At 44.4% G+C, this 18933-nt stretch overlaps 1 protein-coding gene across 1 annotated transcript in view; it reads left to right on the forward strand.

Moving 5' to 3' along the window:
• Positions 1-13848, forward strand: part of CUNH7orf31 (chromosome unknown C7orf31 homolog) — a 35078-nt gene extending 21230 nt beyond the window's left edge. The window contains exons 5-9 of the mRNA XM_029910991.1: positions 3840-4024; positions 7279-7367; positions 9133-9307; positions 9570-9661; positions 12891-13848. Coding sequence (XP_029766851.1) covers positions 3840-4024; positions 7279-7367; positions 9133-9307; positions 9570-9661; positions 12891-13724 — 1375 coding nt within the window. The 3' untranslated portion in view covers positions 13725-13848. The remainder of the gene's footprint in view (positions 1-3839; positions 4025-7278; positions 7368-9132; positions 9308-9569; positions 9662-12890) is intronic.
• The last annotated feature ends 5085 nt before the right edge of the window (positions 13849-18933 follow it).

The following is an 18933-nucleotide window of genomic DNA, read 5'->3' on the forward strand; positions in this document are numbered from 1 at the left end:
CTCTCCCTTGTCTCTGGCATCACCATGCTCAATTTACATTAGAGACAGAGAGATAACTAGCCTCCCTCTTGTCTGGAAGAAAACCTGTTTCTCCATTTGTTTGGTTACAGATGTTAAAGCATAATATCAGTAAGTATCCATAATGCCTTAGGTAGTGTCAAGGGACACATTTCACAATGATATGAATGACCACTGTGTCACCAGCTTTCATTTAATATCTTACATGACATTCCTTATAGATAAATATCATGACAGCAATGTGTTTGTCAGGGTTGATAGAAGTTGCTGTTACATGACATTGAACCCTTTGTCATTGGGCACGGAAGGGCTTTTATGGTCACACCTCATTACCCCACTTAGATATATGGGCAGGGAGAAGGGGAAGCTCCTGTTTAGTGAAGAAAGTATCTAGGGTATGGGCATAGCAGACTAGCTAAAGCCAAGATTGGTCAGAAAGTCTAAGCCATCATTTGTCAGATGCAGCCGCTGTGGCCACATGCAGCCACCAGGGATTTTTCTTGTGGCCACAGCCTCCTGAGCAGTGATTGGGTGGGGTGTGGGGAGGTAAGCAGCAGCCACTCCCCGAGAGTCCCCAGCAGGGGTTGGGCCCAGCCCCCCTCTGGAGACACAAACTGGAGGAGCAGGCATCCAGTGAGTTCCCCACCTTCCTGGAGGCAATGGGGTTGGACTTCAGCCCTGGGGTGGCGGGCAGCAGGCTCCAGCCATGGGGCTTTGGGCTCCAGCTGCGTGGTGGTGGGCTCCATCCCCCGGCCACAGGGCTTCAGGCTTGTGCCTCGGGCCCCAGACTATGGCCACGGGACTTTGGGTTCCATCCCCCAGGCACCGGGCTCCAGGCTCCGGCCCTGGGCTTACCCCCTCCTGCCATTGCCCCTGGCCTCTGCTGCCTCCCTACCCACCTCCCCATCCAAGGCTTAATTTATCCCCAGGCTTGCCGGGGCTGAGTAAATCTGCTATGAAAAGTGATATTTGTTAATATCACTTTTTACTACAGACTTAGTAGCTGGCTGGGAGGCTATGGAATTAACATACAAGTATCACTTTTCACAGCAGCAGACTTACTAGCTAGCAAGCCTAAAAAAAAGCAACCAAAAAAGCAAAAGAAACAGCAACAAAAAAGACAAGAACATACAAAGCACCTTATTTGTGCCTGTATTCTGTTTAGGTCCATTAAAGAATAGAGACAACTGTACATTATTTTTATTATTAAATCAGCAAATAAAAAAAACCTTACATAAATAAATTATGATTTGGACAAGGGCAGGTGCATATTTATTGGTTTTTCCTAAAGTTAATTAAGTATTTTAGGAACAATTGTCAGAGCAAGAGTTGATGGCTGCACTCTGAGGCCACCAAACATTTGTTGTGAGAACCCCTGGCCAAGCTATTCTTTGTTAGCTTATTGTTGATCTTTTGGTTAGTGGAGTACAGCCCCACAAAAGGGGTGAGGTTGGCCTATACATAGTGCGTGGGCTGTGTTTTTTAAAGCAGTTTGGAAAAGGTGTCTGCTCACAATAAGATGCTGTAAACTTTCATGTTAGAGTTTTCTAGAGAACCCAGATCATGCTATTCCCTTGTATTAAAATAGAATCCCAGTGTTTGTTTCCCTCAGGACAGACCCCTGGATCCCTGTTATTGCACTTGTCACAATGTTTTAGGATTTTTTATTTAGTTCTTTGATTTCCTCACCATTCAATAATTGAAAGCTGAAAATAGCAGCCCCAGCAATATGAGAGAGACTCAGTGAAACCCCAGTTCTCGGTGTCCAGGGTGGCACTCTCTCTTAGCACCCCCAGCCAGAAAAAACGTTTTCTTTGGGCCAAATTTTGAGTTTAGATGCACAGGCCTAGTACCCATTAGCTTCAGTGGGATCTGTGCTAGGAGCTGAGGCTAGAATTCGCCCCTCTTTTCCACCTAAAAGTAAACATTAGTAAATGTGACTCATTATGTACAAAGTCCATGCACTGAAAAGATCTGATCTTTGGGTTTAGAAGTCATAAGTTCGTTTATTGCCAAAGATCATTATAGCCTGTAAGGAAGCAGCACCTCCTCATTCCTCTTGCCTTTTTTTTTTTTTAATGTAAGTTGCTCCAAGTCTTTAGAACACATGTTATTTACTAGCTTTCTTCTGCTCACTAATGTGTATGATCTTTTCTGCAGTACTGAGTTAAAATTAATATTAGAAGACATGTTCAGTTTGTATTTGACTTTTTATTTTACACCAATAAAACAGTTGCCAGTTACCGTAGTTGAATTGTAGCATTAAGATGTGAAGCCAACAAAGCAGTTAAGCACTTTGGTGTTCCCTCTATATTGACCAATGCCCTGATCCAGCAAAGTGACTTCAGTGGGACTACTCATGCTTAACTTTAAGTGCCTTTGTTAAGGGCTTTGCTGGATTGAGGCCTGCATGTGCCTAGACAATGGTACTGTAGCATTCTCCCAGCAAGAGGCAGTCAACACAACTACAGTCCCCTTTTTTCCACGCACAGACGGAAGTCTAGAAAAAGAACCTTGCTCTCACACGTGCCAGAGCAGTGCATTACTACTATACTAGGCCACTAAACAGGCCTTGTCTTCCCTTCTACTCTCCTCTTTTCCATCCTTCTTTTGGCTGTCTGACAGTACCTCAGTTCATTTCAGTGTTCCTACGTTAGATGGCATCTCCCCTCACGTGCCTTCACTCTTCTTACACACTTCTTATGGCCTGCATTTGCTTTTCTGAAGCTTGCACTTCTTATGTGTGAGGCAGGGGGGTGCTATTTCTGTTGCGATTGGTTTTCTCCTCTGTTTTCCCTCCCTCCATACTTTTTTTCTGTCACTGCTTCTTGTGTCTGGTTTTTGTCTTGTCACGCTGTCCTCCACCTGCTCCACCTTCTCCTATGCCAGTTCTTGAGTCTGTAGGAAAATACTATCCCTGAAAGTTTCTCACGTGAGTTCTTCAGTCTTTTACTTACTCTATTGTGGGTACCTGTCTCTGCTGACCCTCCTATCATGTACTATTATAGAAACAGGAGCACCTTTCTAACAGAGAGGATGGCTGTAAAGTTTATGTGGTCATGAGCCTGAAAGGGTAATGTTACTCTGCAGGATGAAGCTGTGGATGACCTCCCCAAGGAAGGCAGCGTAGGCCCAGGTAGAGTTGTAGGTAGCATGAAGATTATGTTGGTAGGGGCCTCTTACAAAATTCTGATCTGGATCTGGGCTCTGATTTCAAACACCACCGCCCTCTCCCAAAGTCTTGATTTGGGTCCATCTCTAATTAGCAAGTAGAGATCAGATATTAGTCTTGGTCTTCATGCTCCCACAATTGCAGAGCTCGTCCTAGAGACATGCGAACTATACAGTCTTATTTAATGCCCCTTTGCCTGTAGAGGCACCTCCGTGGCCCAAATGCTGGCCCCAAGGGTTGCAACTACAAAGAAAATTTATCTTTTTTACATAGGAAGAAGGGGAGGGAACAGGGAAAGAGCCTCAGAGGTCTGGGGGTGAGCAGTGGGAATTCTTGGTGAGGTAAGGACAGGAGAGGTTAAAGAAACTAAAGGACCCCCTCTTCTTTGCCTCTCATGCCTCCTCTCAGTTGAGCAATTATTGCATCTCCTTACAAGTATCTGACAAGCAATGACCCAATGTCTGTTTTAAACACAGAAGATCAAATTCCTCCCAGGTGTAACTCCAATGACTTCAGCAGAATTATTCCAGGGATGAATTTGGCCCAGTCGGGTATACAATATATTGTTTTAATATTAAGACAAATCTATATTTATTTAAAGTAAGGTAACTTTGTTTCTGTTTTTCTTTCCATCTAAAATCAATCCAAGACAATTATCCCTGCCGTTTCCAGTTTCACACCCCTACCAGACACACATCTCCAGATATGCCATGTTCCCAAACTTTAAATCACCAGAGGATCAAGACACTGGCATTCAAGCAAGCAGCCATCAACCTTTTCATCCCAACAGCCCTACAAAGGCTTATGATGTGATTGTTTTAAGAAAGACCAAAGGTAAAGCAGCATTTGGCATTTGTTTGGTGTTCTCAAATGTTTGTGATTTTGTTGAAATGAAGCCAGTGTGTGAAAATAATAGCGACAGAGCTAAGCAGCCTGGCTTAAGCTGGAGCATCGCATGTTGGTACCAAGCATGCTGCCATCGTTTCGATTTCCTACAAAGGTGAAGCATAAAATTTAGTGTTCAATGTCCTCCAGTCATGGGAATAATTATTGGTAGTAACCGTCAGTGAGAGGAGCTAGAAAAAGCTATGGCAGAGATCAAAAGTTTCCAAATCCTGGGCCAAATAAATTCCACCCTGAAGTAGCTCCATTAACCATAATAGTTACACCAGGGATGAGACCCAGAGGTTTACAAATGGCAGAATGTGCAGTGAGAGGTTATGGGGTACAAAAACATGCAGCAAACTTTTCCAAGCCCCTTGCAGTCTGAGGACTTGTGTAGACTTACAGTGCTGTAGCAGTGCAGCTATGCCCTTGTAGCGCTTAGTGAAGACGCTACCTAAGCCAACAGGAGAGCTTCTCCCATTGCTGGAGGTACTCCACTTCCTCGAGAGGCAGTAGCTGCTATGTTGACGGGAAAAGCCCTCCCATCGACACAGTGCTGTCTGCACCAGGGGTTCGGTTGGTATAACTACTTCGCTCAGAAGTGTGGATGAGCGACATAATTATACCGACATCAGTTTGTAGTGTAGACCAGGGCTGAGATGAAACCCACACACTCACTGTTTGCGGATGACTCCTGTATGTTTAAACAGTCACTGAACTGTTTATATTTTACCCCACCAAGGTGAAATCATTTCTAACAGCAAACTAATGCTGCTCAGACAAGCAGTAAATTACTGTCACTCATTACTCACATTGAGTAGCATCTTACTCCACAAGTGGTCCCAGTGAGATTCAATACGAGTAAGGGGTTCAGAATCTGGCCCAGTGCTCTGGTAAAATGTAGAGCTCTGGCTTTGCCCCCATTTCTCCAGATCACAATCTCTGTGTTGAAGTGTGTATGCTTTTTGCCACTCTCCTGTCTGGGTTAACTAGCACACATGTTGTCGTTAGCACCCCGTGGCATTTAGGTGTGGGGGCAGGACGGACATTTCTTTTCCAGAATAGCAGGACTCTTGGTGCAGTTGCCAGCATCTCTGCTCCCCGTCCGTGCGAGCCAGGCACAGTTTGGTACTCTGTTTAAAAGAGAAGCAGCATATGCTGGAGGGATAAGAAGCTTTTCAGTTCAGTAGGAGCTTCTGACATTAAGCAGCAGGTCAATTTGCATTAATCAGCTACCTTCCCTAGTCACTGTCACTGTGCTGAACAGTGATGTTTAAGAGGGTTGTATGATATGGGGCTACTTTGGTCAGCCATAAACAAAACCTTTTCACAAAGCATATAACATTGGAAGTACTTTTTTTTTTAATCTCTCTTCCGCTTTTTACTGTTCTCCATTCACACTAAACAATTCTAATCAGATGTGTGGAGGTGGGTTTGCAAAACCTATTTTTGCTCAACAGGGGATCATTGGAGGCCATGGTCTATTCCCAGCAAAGCTTATCGGGTTAAGAATTACTTTAGAAGCAGCAAATGACTGCTCTTCGAAAATTCTTTGACTTTATTCGTTGTTCCTCTGTATGATCTAACTTACGTGGGCAGGCCGGGACAAAAGCTTATTTACTGCAGTTTGCTTTTATTTGGGGAGATGGAAATCTAGACTGAGGGCTCAGGTAACCTAGACTGGCTTTTATCACTTAAATGATATAAAGAATACTTTGGGTGATTGTAGCAGGGTGGTTACCCCGCTCCTGGGATAAAAGGAGTGAGAACAGCTGAGGGAGGCTGGCTAGGTAGCTGGCCACAGCTGGCCCTGATAAGAGGGCTGTGGGTAAGGAGCTGTGAGAGTCTCACTCCAGCCCTAGAGTGAGAAGGGCCTAGCTGCCTGGGAGAGACGGGGTACCTTCGGCAGAACAGTGCTGGGGAAGGGGCAGGCTGAGCTGGGGAGCTCAGACCTGACTACCTCCCAGGCTGAGGCCTGGCAGGAAGGCCAGAGGAGGTACTGGGGCTGCAGGGAGACAGCTGGGGGCTAGAAAGGCAGCAGGTCCAACCCCCTTGCTAATGATGAGTGGCCACTGCAGACTGCAGTTCCCCTCAGAGAAAGGGGGCTAGATGATGACTGGCAGTAGCCACTGAGGCAAGGTGGGCATAGGGGAGGGGGTTCCCCTGGGAGGAGAGACCCAGATAAGGGGGCCTGAAGTGCCCGAAGTATAAGTGGTGGAGAGTGATGAGGAAGCAGGTACCGGTAGGGAGAAACCGGCCAGCAGGAGGCGCTCTGAGGCTGGAAAGAGCTAATTCCCAGACGACCAGCAGGAGGTGCCGCGCTGGTGAGTCGGCTGCTTGCTACAGTGATATTCACAAAGGTATTAGGCACCAAACTCCCATTAAATTGACTTGATTTCTGCGGGAGTTTGGTGCCTGCGTACCTTTGTGAATCCCACCCTTTGTGCCTTTATATAGCACTTTACATCTACAAAGCGCTATGCAGCCATTAATTAGTTAAGCCTGACAATGTTGCTGTGAGGTAGATATTATTCCCATTTTTGCAGAGATGGAAATAGAGGCAGGGAGGCCACACAGCAGAGCCAGGATCAGAACTCAGGGCTTGTCTACACTTGCATCGCTGCAGCTGCGCCACTGTAGCGCTCAGGGAAGATGCTACCTATGCCAACGGGAGAGCTTCTCCCGTCACTGTAGATACTCCCCCTCCCCGAGAGGCGGTAGTTATTTTGACGGGAAAAGCTCTCCCATCAACATAGTGCTGTCCACACCTGGAGTTCAGTCAGTATAACTGCATCACCCCCCTGAGTGATGTCATTATAGCGACATACGTTTGTAGCGTAGACCAGGGCTCAGTTGCTCCAGGCCTGTGCTCAGTCAGTTAGGCTACTTCATTTGTCAGTGGCATTCAGTTCCACCTCTGGATGTGGTTTTATGGGCAGAGGGCCAACGTTATAATTCACCAGCTCTTACTTATCCTGTAGCGTTTTGTACTTGTAAAACTATACAGGGAGAATGCAGTGAGAGTCTTGCCAAATTGGTGTCAATTTTATTAAACAAGAGCCCTTGCAATAAAACCCAACCCAGAGAGGATGATTTGTGTACAAACCTCAGCCAGCAATGAACTTTTCTCTCTTCTTCTGTCCCTGGCTCTTCCTGATGGATATTATACTATTGCCTTTTTTTTTTTTTCCTGAACCATTTAGGTAATCCATATAGACATGAAGTCATCAACATTCCATCTGACTCCCAGAAGGAGGCCTTGCATTGGCCAGGACAACATGCATACTTTCATGTAGGTAGTTGTTGCTGTGATTAGGAAAATTCACAGTTTTTTATCAAACAAAACCGAACCCTTGTAAAACTGATTTAGAAGAAATAAAGATCCCTGACTGTGTTTCAAATTAATTGCTGTTACAAACCTATTCAAGCCCTGAATAGAGCACAGTGTAGTCAAAACAACAGCTGTCATTTTAGGAAAGATCTTTCATTCACCAAAAAAACATATAAATAAGATCAGAAGCTAAGAGAGGCTGTCAGGCTAATGGCTCTTTTTGATTTAAGGGGTAAAAACCCATTTCCCAGTGCCCAATTTAGTACCCCCGAGACATGTAGGAGAAGGAATTTCTCATGCTATATTAACAAAGTGGCCACTGAGCCACTGCTCTGCAGTCCCTCATGACTGGAGGGTCTGTGTAGCAGCAGATACTCTTTGGCCTTGCCCTGGTCCTGTCCTCATGTTGCCATACAGGGAGCCCCTCCCCACAGCGCTGGTCTCCAGGCCGTGCAAGAAGTGCCCCTCCCCTACACAGATCTCTGAATCCAGCTCTGCCTTACACAACTGAAGCACACTAGTTCCATTGCGGGGGGTCCTGCATGAACACAGAATGAGTGGATGGACTTGCCCCTAAATGTTAAGGCTCAGGAACGGCAGAGGCAACATTGCCCTGCCCCGCGCCCCCATACCAACCTTTCTCCCCAAAGCCACACCCCCACACCGCCCCTTCTCCCCGAGCCCACACTAGGGTTGCCAATCCTCCAGGATTGTCCTGGAGTCTCCAGGACTTAAAGATTAATCTTTAATTAAAGATTATGTCATGTGATGAAATCGCCAGGAATTCGTCCAACCAAAGTTGGCAACCCTAGCCCACACCCTTGTGCTGCCTCTTTCCCCCGAGGCCCTGCTCCCACACCGCCTCTTTCCCCCGAGGCCCTGCCCCCCGCTTACTCCTCTCCGCCTCGTCACTTGCGCTTACAGACGGTAAACAGTGAGAGGGGCTTAGCCCTCCCACTTTTAAAAGTGATGGGGTCATACCCCCCCTGACCCCTCCTATTCCAGCACTCATGTTAAGGCTTCTGCTATTGTTTGTCTTCAGATGAATAGAAAGACCAGGTCTCTGCTCAGCTTAAGTTAGATGAAAGACATACCTAGGACAAGATGAAGAGTATAGGGCAGGCCAGTGGTAATCAAAATGAGGATAAAGATACAGCTTTTGGGGATGCAGTTTCCTATGGATATTGAGAGACACAAGCCTCTTGACTTGACAATCCCTATGAAGCACCCTGTTAATAGGAATGGTACACAGGGTCCAGCCTACTGTGTCCTTGAAAATATGAGAGCAAGGAAGAGCCTCACATGAAGATTTTAATCAAAGTGTCTTGTTTCAGATGAATTATGCAGATGTTAAATATTCTAATTAGACTGTAATGCAGGGCTGAATTCCAGTGGCGCAGAGTGTACGAACTACCCCCCATGAGTAATTCATCAGATAAACTTAACAGAAAGATTGCTGCATGAAGAGTGTGGAAAATGGCTAATGCTGAGTAAAATCAGTAAGGATTGCTCACAAGAGTAAGGGGTGCATAGGCCCTTACTACAGAAATATATGTACATCCAACTCACCCATGCTACCACTTAATGTTTCCTAAAAAGACCATATTTTCTAATCTTTTTCATATCAGAGCTTTAAAATACATACAGATGCCCCATGTCTTAAAGTCACTTCACCTAGATGCAGCAAGATTTTTATACTTTACCTATTTTATTTTTTTCCCTCCAGTTTCCTAAATTTGTTGAGGGAAGCAGTCAGATATACTATCCAAAGCCACCAAAGACTGTGGCTCCTAACGCTACATGCAACCCACTGGAACCTAATCTCTCTCCAAGGACAACCAACATGCTGCGAAATGTAGAAAGGGCCCAGTGGATAACAACATATAACCATGATTTCACAGGTATGCATTATTTTTAATATGAACGAATAGAGATAAAGAAGAAAAGGTAACATGATGTCAGCAAAAGGGGTTAGCCAATGGATTTATTTTTCCATTTTTGAGTCCTGTTTCAAGATTTGGGGTATTTTTAAAAAGCAGCTGAATTTATGATAAATGTTACACAGGGTAACAGTTATTTGAGTTTTTCCACACCCGTGACTAAGCATTTCTTCTCATTTGTCTAACCAAAGAAGACTAGAAAATAAAATATGTTTCCATTAAGGTAGAGGTCCCATGAACCCCCTCATACTGGATGATTACGACATGAAGCTAATTGGCAGAGTAACTGGAGAATTAGGGGAAGACGTGGAACTTGTAAGTACTGCAATCACTAAGAACCTCATCCTGCAACCAGATGTAGTGTTCACGGACAGGAGTAGACCCAGATATGACTTCCCGTAGTAGTCCCAGTACTATGTGTTTACAAGATCAGGTTCACTCTAAACTGGAGATAAATTATTCATAAGTTAAAATCTGTGGTGGTCTGTTTTGTAGACAGAAGTTGTATAATGTATCAAAGATTTGTTCAATTACTAATTTTCTTGATTGCGACTCTGCTTAGTAGCATTTTCTCTCTTATCTTTGAAAGCTGTCACCAGCATATGGCAGCACTTTACAGTACTTGTTGCCTCTGTAAACATTAGTAATGCCACCCTTCAAATCAGAAGGGAGGTCTCTTATGAGTGGTGCAACAGTGCAGAGGCTGAAACACATTGGGTCAGATCCTCAGCTAGTGTAAATCAGCATAGCTCCATGAAGCCACCAGCTGAGGATCTGGCCTATTGCATCACAGGTTATTGTTTGTCTATCAAGCAGAATCAGCTGAGGTTTTTGAGATAGTTTTCCATGCTGCTACTTTCATGTGAGTTATTTGCCTTTTTATTTTACGGTGCATCAAGAATGTACAATTCCCTCAGAGTTCTCTGATTCTGTTTTAAAGTGCAGTTCTATTCTGCAATGGGTAAAATGGCTTCGGGAGGTTCCATGTTTATTGTCTCAATAATTTTAATATTAAATGTGCTCAGGATACAAGTAAAAATATGTTTTCATAACTGCCAGCCATGCAAACTCAACATCAGATATGAAAATCAAGCTGTATTGCTCTCTTCTCATGCATCATTACCTATAATAAATGTTCTGCAGGCCAATTTATGTCCTCAGTGACACCCGTGCAGTCCCATTGTCTTCAATCAGTTTGCACAGGTGTAATTGATTGGAACTATGTAAAGTATTCTGTTAATAATGCACAAGAAGGAACCGATTCCAATTCACTTTCCCACAGCTGTGCTGGTTTTGCAGTGCTAGCAAGAGTAAAAAAGTAATTGTCACAAAAAGATCCAGATGATTTTGAATGCACACAAGAAGCAGATCTATTGAGTGAGAAGGGACCATTTTTTACAAAGTCAATTTTAAGAGTAGAAACAGATAACATTTTCAAAAGCATTTAAGTTACTTGGGCTCCTAAATCCAATTTTTAAAAGTGACTTAGTCACTAAGTGAAAGTCAATGGGACTTAAATGTCTAAGTGGCTGTGTCACTTTTTAAAATGGGACTTATTGATATAGCATATGTCTACACTGCAGCTGGAAGTGTAATTTCTAGGTAAGGTAAACATACACGCACTAGTCTTGATTGAGCTAGCACGCCAAAAATAACAGTGTCGCTGCAGTGGTGCAGGAAGCAGGATGGGTTAGTCACCTGCATACACGCTTAGGGCTGAGGCGGGATAGTATTTAGGGAGTGAAGACATATCCTTAGATGCTTTTGAAAATGTATAGGGTTGTCAGATAATTGCAGTTAATTCAAACAATTAACTCAAAACAAATTAACTCAATTAAAAAATTAATTGCAGTTTTAATTGCACTGTTAAACAATAATAGAATACCAATTTAAATTTATTATAAATATTTTGGATGTTTTTCTACATTTTCAAATATATTGATTTCAGTTACAACCCAGAATACAAAGTGTACAGTGATCACTTTATATTATTTTTATTACAGATATTTGCACTTTTAAAAAGATAATCAAAAGAAATAGTATTTTTCAGTTCACCTCATACAAATACTGTAGTGCAATCTCTATATCATGACGGTGTAACTTACAAATGTAGAATAACTATTTTTGTTATATAACTGTACTCAAAACAGTGTAAAACTTTAGAGTCTACAAGTCCACTTAGTCCTACCTCTTGTTCAGCAAATCGCTAAGACAAAAAGTTTGTTTACATTTACAGGAGATAATGCTTCCTGCTACTTATTTACATTGTCACCTGAAAGTGAGCACAGGCGTTCGCATGGCACTGTTGTAGCCGGCGTTGCAAGGTATTGACATGCCAGATGTGCTAAACATTCATATGCTCCTTTATGCTTTAACTTGTAGATTGCATTATCTTTTGTTTTTCTTTTTTTACAGTGCAAATAGTTGTAATCAATAATAATAATAATTAATAATAATAATTTTACCCCATATCTTAAACAGAAAAGCTGCTGAGTTTTCTCTTAAAGGTGAAATAGTTAAAATAATTAACTATTAATTATAGGGAAAAAATAGTTCGTGTCCTTTTTCTGCTCCTTTATGATGTATAAAGAAAGCTTGAAAAGTGTATTTTCAACAAGTTGCTTCTAGAAGAGAAAATCCAAAATGGCAGCTCTCATTAATTCAAACATAGGTTAGGTTTTCTTGCCCTCTGTGTTTGGAAAAGGTCCACTCTGGGACAGACCTGTTTGTCCCAACAATATTATTCCATTAGCACTTTATAATAAATAGCAGAAATAAAACATTTGGGTTATTTGAGTAATTTTTAGACTGCAAGCTGTACCAGGCAGGGATGGTCATTTACTCTGTTTGTACAGTGTCTAACACAATGGGGCTTTGACTTAGTTGAGGCTCCTTGGTGCTACTGCAATACAAATAATTAATAATGAAGATAGATCAGTGGTTCTCCAAACTATGGTCTGCAGAGAGCTGGCTGGCCATACGGTGTTAATGATCCTCATTGTTTCCAACTGCTAAATTACATTAAAAGAAGCTAAACAATATACATTAACGTAAGCATTTGTTGGCATTGCAACATGGATGTCATAAGATCACAAATAGGAGGGATGGTAACCATAGAAAGTGGGAGAAGAGGGCACAAGAAACCTCCTCCCATTTGTGTCCTGAACATAGATGCTGGGCACAATATGTTCATTGTCCTCTTCCAAGCAGAAGGTCTCTGAGTTTAGCCTTCCAGTATGCTCTGGGCAGGGGTGGGATCATGGTCTAGGCTCCTCCCCTCACCCAGCAGAGTTGGCCTGTCTATGGGAGGGCACTCACTGCTCACTTTCAAAGGGTGAAGCAGTGGCCATATTCCCCCTGACTCTGTGCCCATGTCTGGCAGCACGCCTCCACACCACCCCCAGTGTGAGGCTGTGGATGAAGACTCACACTTGAACCCTTTCGGCAGAATAAGCAAACGATCAGGACCACCAGCCACGACACTCTTCCTTTGTGAAATGCATAGGCTTAGATACCAACCCTAATCCTATTTTTCCTCCCACAGAAAGAAACATTTCTGCCTAGTCTCTCACAAGTGAGGCCCCTAGAAGGGCGCATTGCACGTTTCCTCCAAAGTCGGCATCCCAGCGAATCAGTTTTACAAGAACGGGATTCCTCAGATGTTCACGTGCCTCCAGTTTTGTACACAGTTCATGCTGTCATACCCAGTTGCTCAGACGTGATACTTAGCAATAGGAAAACAGCAACAAATCTGGTTCAGCAATGTAAACATACAGAAAACGAAGCCAAGAAAAGGGATGAGTACTCACTGCAGACTCTTCATCTGCCTCAAGCATGTTACCAGAGAGGTGAAAGTCAGGATAACAGACCTATAGTAAACAAATTTCAGAAAATCACGGATACATGGCAAACGGAAGCTTTGTACAGAAGGCAGCTTGCAGTTAGACCTGAATCTGAACCTTCTCCCGCACCGTCTTGGAATTCCCTTTATTACGAAGATTTGAAACCCAGTCATTTAGACCAATACATTGTATGGCACAACCCAGTTAGTCTTAGTAAGCCAGGTGTACCAAAGAATCAAACTGGTGGAGAAGGTGGAAATTTTCAACCGGAGTGCAATGATCAAGAGGAAACCCAATATACCTTGAGTTTGGACGGCAACCCGCCCAACATGGCATTGCCTGAATGGATTCCTAATTCTGGGATGCCTCGATCTCAGACATCATTACTCGAGCTTCAGGATTCCTTTTCTAAAACAGGAGCACACAAATGTTTTCATAATTCTATTACAGGAGAAGCAAAAGACCTTAGGGATAATATCCATGAAGGGAGGAGGCACACATTCTATGGCTTCAATTCATTTTATTTCTATAACTGACATGTGCCTTTGTCCCTTTAAATTAAAAAAAAAGAAGACCCAATCAATCCCTCTCCTTGTATTTATGATCTGATGTTTTGTGACTTATATTTTGGACTCTTTTCTTTGTTTTACTGGTAAAGTAATGAACATCTACAGTCTGAGACACAGATATGTTTAAAAAACAAAGGTGATGGAACACAACATTAAATTGTAGTGAATCACCAGGGATGGACTGCATTCACCCAACAGTTCTGAAGGAGCCCTAGAATTAATAGGTAAGCCAAACGTGTAATTTGCCATTAAGCACACCCACCAAAGGACTGCAAGGAGCCACTAGAGTAGCTGTTTTTAAAATAAAGCCTAAGGATGATTATGGGAATTAGCTGAGTGGTTGGAAAAACAGTTGAGAAAAGTATAAAGGACTTTAGAGTATATGATAGAAACAGAGCAGCACTGTTGTGGGAAGCTGGATTGTGCTTCTCTACCTGTTTAGGAATCCTTGACAACGTTAACAAAATAGAGGCTAATTGTAAACCGCTAGACAGAATGTATTTAAACATTCGGAAGCATTTTGATAGTGGCCCCCCCCTAAAAATGAGACGCTATTAAGGAAACTTAGTGTAAAGCCCTATTGCAGGTTAAGAACTGGCTATGAAATAAGGACACAACATGTAAGACTAACCAGCTATTCTGACTGCCGAGAGAGGTTAATAGTGGGATATTCCAGTGCTGATCCCTGGGTTAAGTATGGTCCCAGTGAATTTATTAAGGAGCTAGGAGGCAGATTGGGATTAATAAAGTGCCAACATTTGCTAATGACACAACCCTATATAGGTTTTTAATTAGTTATTTAAACCAGGGATTATTAAATTAGGCCCCCAGGAGGACATGAAGGAGGGGGGAGATGCCACAAGGCTTTCTTCACTTTTGTCTGCTGAACTGTTCCATTGAAGGAGCAGGAATTACCTCTTCGCTCCCCATAGATTAGCAGGATATCAGAACATATCCATTCTGAGTACATGCCCCTGGCAGTCCCTTCCCACTCCCTGACTGCATGATCCCAGTACTGAGCTTCCTGCAGCTAGCAGCTGCCTTGGGACTTTCCTTAGGCACTGGATGGGGACTGGAAGATAATACAGCCGGGGACTTATAATATCTATGTGTGGGAACCCTATGGGGCCGACTGGAAGAGGGATTGTGTTTCCCAGCCCTGCCCCCTTCCCTGCACAGCTCCCCAGACCCACAAAGAGCTCTCTGACTCTCTAGGCAACAGGGGAAATGATGCAATGCAGGCAGCTGAGCCCCCTTTGTCCATGGGAGTGTGAGACCAGCATACAGTGCATCCGGTCTATATGTGGACAAAATCAGGCCCTGGGTTATTAAGACAAGAGGTGATTAAATTAGCTGTTAAGACTAAGGATGAGTGTGAGGAACTCCTGTAGGACATAACACACTATTAACTGGACAACACAAAGGCAGATTAAATTTAACTGAGACACGTCATGCACACTGCAAGGTGGTACAATTTAAACAACTCCTGGACACTAATGGGTTCTAAATTAGTTGTAACCTCTCAGGGAGAATATTTCAAAATCAGTGACAACTTCTACTCAATGGCACAGCAGCATTCAAAAGAGACGGTAAACCACCGGGAATACAGAATGTTATCATAAAAATCTGCAGTCTACTGCATTCAGTTTTGTTCACCACACTTCATAAGCAACATCTTAGAAATAAGGAAGGTCCAGAGAAGGGCAACGAATATAAGACTTGAAAGGGTTATTTACATACTAGGAGAGATTTTAAAAGACTGGAACTATTCATTTGGAAAGAGAAGAACTAGTTTGATAAGGGACATAACATACTTCATATAGAAAAGGCCTATCAGCCATTCCTATAATATATTCTCAGTCCTATAATGAGAAACCACAAGACCTTTTTGCTCAGTGAAATTAATCAGATCAAAAGAAGCACATTGTAAACTGTTTACTAATTTACTTGTTTAACTTGCTGCTGAGGATACTATTAAGGCAAAGAGCTTAGCAGCATTCAAAAAAGGATTAGACACAAATCCTAGGAGCATAAGAACAGCATCTGCAGTTCTAGTAGATTGAATAAACATTCTAAGTGCTATGAGCCCTTACGCTTCAGGATATAAGCTGATCATGGGCAGATTTAAGAGCCCACTAAAGCATTCAGCATTGACCACTGCCAGAGATAGGACTGGACTACAGATCTCTTCTGATATAGCAGTTCCCACATTACTAGACTCACAAGACACAATGAGCAGTTAATTTTGTAGCCATGATATTGAAACATGACTCAAACTATCTGCCAGGCAGGTAGTTTGATCACAAATGTCTCATTATGGATTAGGGGCGAGATCTACAAACTGCCACTTTAGGTGCCTACATCCAACATTTAGGCACATCTGAGATCCACAAAAACAAACCCCTAAGCTGCCACCTAACCATGGAGGTGCTTAAATTTCTGCTGGTGAGCAAGCGCAAAGCTGCCTACGTCCTGATGCCACCACACTACTTGCTGCTCAGTGCCCTACCTCACACCTAAACCCCAATAGGATTCTCAAACTATCTCACCTGCAGGGCCCCATCTGGTAGATGTGATCTGAGCACACCTAACCCACCCTGAAGTTAGTTGAGGGAGACCAGGTCAGGTAGTAAGAGAGAGAGAGAGTGTGCCTGTGTATGCCCAATAGTTAGGGCATTCATCTGGGAATTCATTACTTCTACGGGCATTCTGTGCCAAAAAAAATAAAAATTCTGCGCACGATATTTTAAAATTCTGCAAGTTTTATTTGTCAATAAATAAATACAGAGGCTCCAGCATGGCAGTGGGGAGCACAGGGTGGGAGATGACCCTGCAGCCTCCCCACCCCAGGGACGTGGACTCAGTGATGAGGCTGCATCCTATCCTGACACAGCACAAGGCCTGGGCCTGCCCCTCTGCACCAGGTGTGGGGCAAGCTCAACCAGGCAGGATCCAAGTCTGGAGGGGCTCAGTGTGGGGGGATCTAGGTGTGGGGTGAGAGGATTCTGTGTGGGACAATCTGGGTGCAGGCAGCTCAACAGGGGGTCTAGGTGTGGCAGGATTTGGATGCACAGAGATTCGTTGTGGGGGTTCCAGGTGCAGGGGCAATGGGACTCTGCAGGGGCTTCCGGGTGAGAGTGGTTGGGGCTCAGCGGAGGGGTCTCAGAGGGGGGTCTGGGTGCTGGGGTGGTGAGGTGGGAGTCTGGGGTCAGTGGCATGGGGATCTGGATGTGGGGGCTGAGGGTGGTGCAGGGGGGGTGGGGCTCATCAGGGTGGGGGTTTGAGTGCAGACAGCTCAGTGGGGGGTGGTCTGGGTGCAGGGGTGGGAGTCCGGAGGCAGGGGTCTGGGTGCAGGGAGTTCCAGATGCAGGGGTTGAGGTTCAATGGGGTGGGGTTCGGGTATGGAAGGCTAGGGGGGTTCCGAGTGTATGGGGTGAGGCTTGGCAGGGGTGTCTGGGTATGGGAAGTCCGGATGCATGGGGGTTGGGCGGATAGGGGAGCAGCTCCCTGTGCAGCTGAAGAGCGATGGGGGCAGGCAGCAGGGGAGGATGTTGAGCTCCCTGCAGCTGGGGGAAGTTTCTGGGGGTGGGTCTGACACAGCCGCAGCCACTCCTTGCAGGGGAAGAGGAAGTCCAGTCCTCTCCTGCCTCCAGCCCAGCCAGGACTAGCAGCTGATCCCGACTCAGGGAAGGAGCCACTGACTGAGGTGTCCCCCAGCCCTGCGGTGATTTATCTCTAGGTGCTCTGGGTGCTCTGGGTGCCTAAAACAATGTACCTGCTCCACTAGGGAGTGATGCATGATTGCTCTTGCAGCTTCCCTTTGCTTCCCTGTCAGAAAGTCATTTTTCTGCGGGGAAGCAAAGAAATCTGTGGGGGGGGGCATGAATTCTGCACACGCGCAGAATTCCCCCAGGAGTAATTCATGTTTGAATCCATAGTCTGGAGCAGGCAGCTGAACCCAGCTCTCCCACATCCAAGGAGAACATCTAACTATTGGTTATAGTGAGCTGGTTTGCTCTTGCTCATTCCGTTGCTAGGGTGTGGGCTATCTAAGCAGCTGAACTTCCAGGAGAGGGTTCACAGCTGTGCATCTTGAGTGGCGGGAGGTGCCTAACTGCCTATGCATTTTCTACTGGCTTGCTGAGGCATCTCCCTGCTCAGCTTGCTGGCTTCAATAATTCCCTTTCTTAAACACCTAATTCTCCCCCATAGGATGCTTGGTGAGTCTGGCTACCTAACTTGGGGCTGAGGATTTCCAGGCCCTAAGGAGCTGGATGTTGCAGTGCTTTACGGATCTGGCCCCGAATCCTGGAATTAACAAACAGCAAGTGACTGGGCTGTATCCACCATCTCACGTGGTCAGTCTCCAGCTCCAAGCCCTTTGCATACACAACACAGAGAGTCCCTCTGGAGCTCTACAGGGCACAGGGTGTATGGACACCAGCACAAAGTCTCCAAATTCTGCACCACCCCTCTTTCTGCAGCACAGCAGCACTATTTCTGCTGGGTTGTAACTTGTGGCTCTCCATGTAGGGTGACCAGATGTCCCGATTTTATAGGGACAGTCCCGATTTTGGGGTCTTTGTCTTATATAGGCTCCTATTACCCCCCATCCTCTGTCCCGATTTTTCACACTTGCCGTCAGGTCACCCTATCTCCATGGCAGGGGACAGGACTTGGTCCTAAATATGTCATTGGGGTTGCTTCGCAGAAAATTCTGAGGTCAACTTCAGGCTTCTCTTTTTTTTAATGACTCTTAATGTGAGTTGTAGCACCATCCTTGTGCTCTTATTTTAAGAAACACCTTGATGCCTTGGCCAGTTTAATACAAGAACAGCAAAGGTTTTATAGATTACATTAGATTAAGATATCATTACATAAGGAGACCCAACCATACAAATCTCCTTACAAAGGAGACTTAATTTGAAGCTTTTCTTGGGTAGGTTGATGCCCTGGAGAATCATTTGACAGCCAACCTCTTTTGCTACAACTACTTACAAGGTTATAACTTAGATTTACTTTAGATCATGCCACCAAATGATAACACAGTGACAGGATAATAATCTCTGACCATAACAGAGCTGCAGAGGCACTTATCACAGCAGGAGACTGTCTCAACAGCCCAATTAGTTTATCTATTAGCAAAAATGATTAAAAAGTAAACTGAAAAAGTGGC

This window comes from Terrapene carolina, unplaced genomic scaffold (genome assembly GCF_002925995.2).
Source record: "Terrapene carolina triunguis isolate 2854851 unplaced genomic scaffold, T_m_triunguis-2.0 Scaffold84, whole genome shotgun sequence".
Lineage (NCBI taxonomy): Eukaryota > Metazoa > Chordata > Testudines > Emydidae > Terrapene > Terrapene triunguis.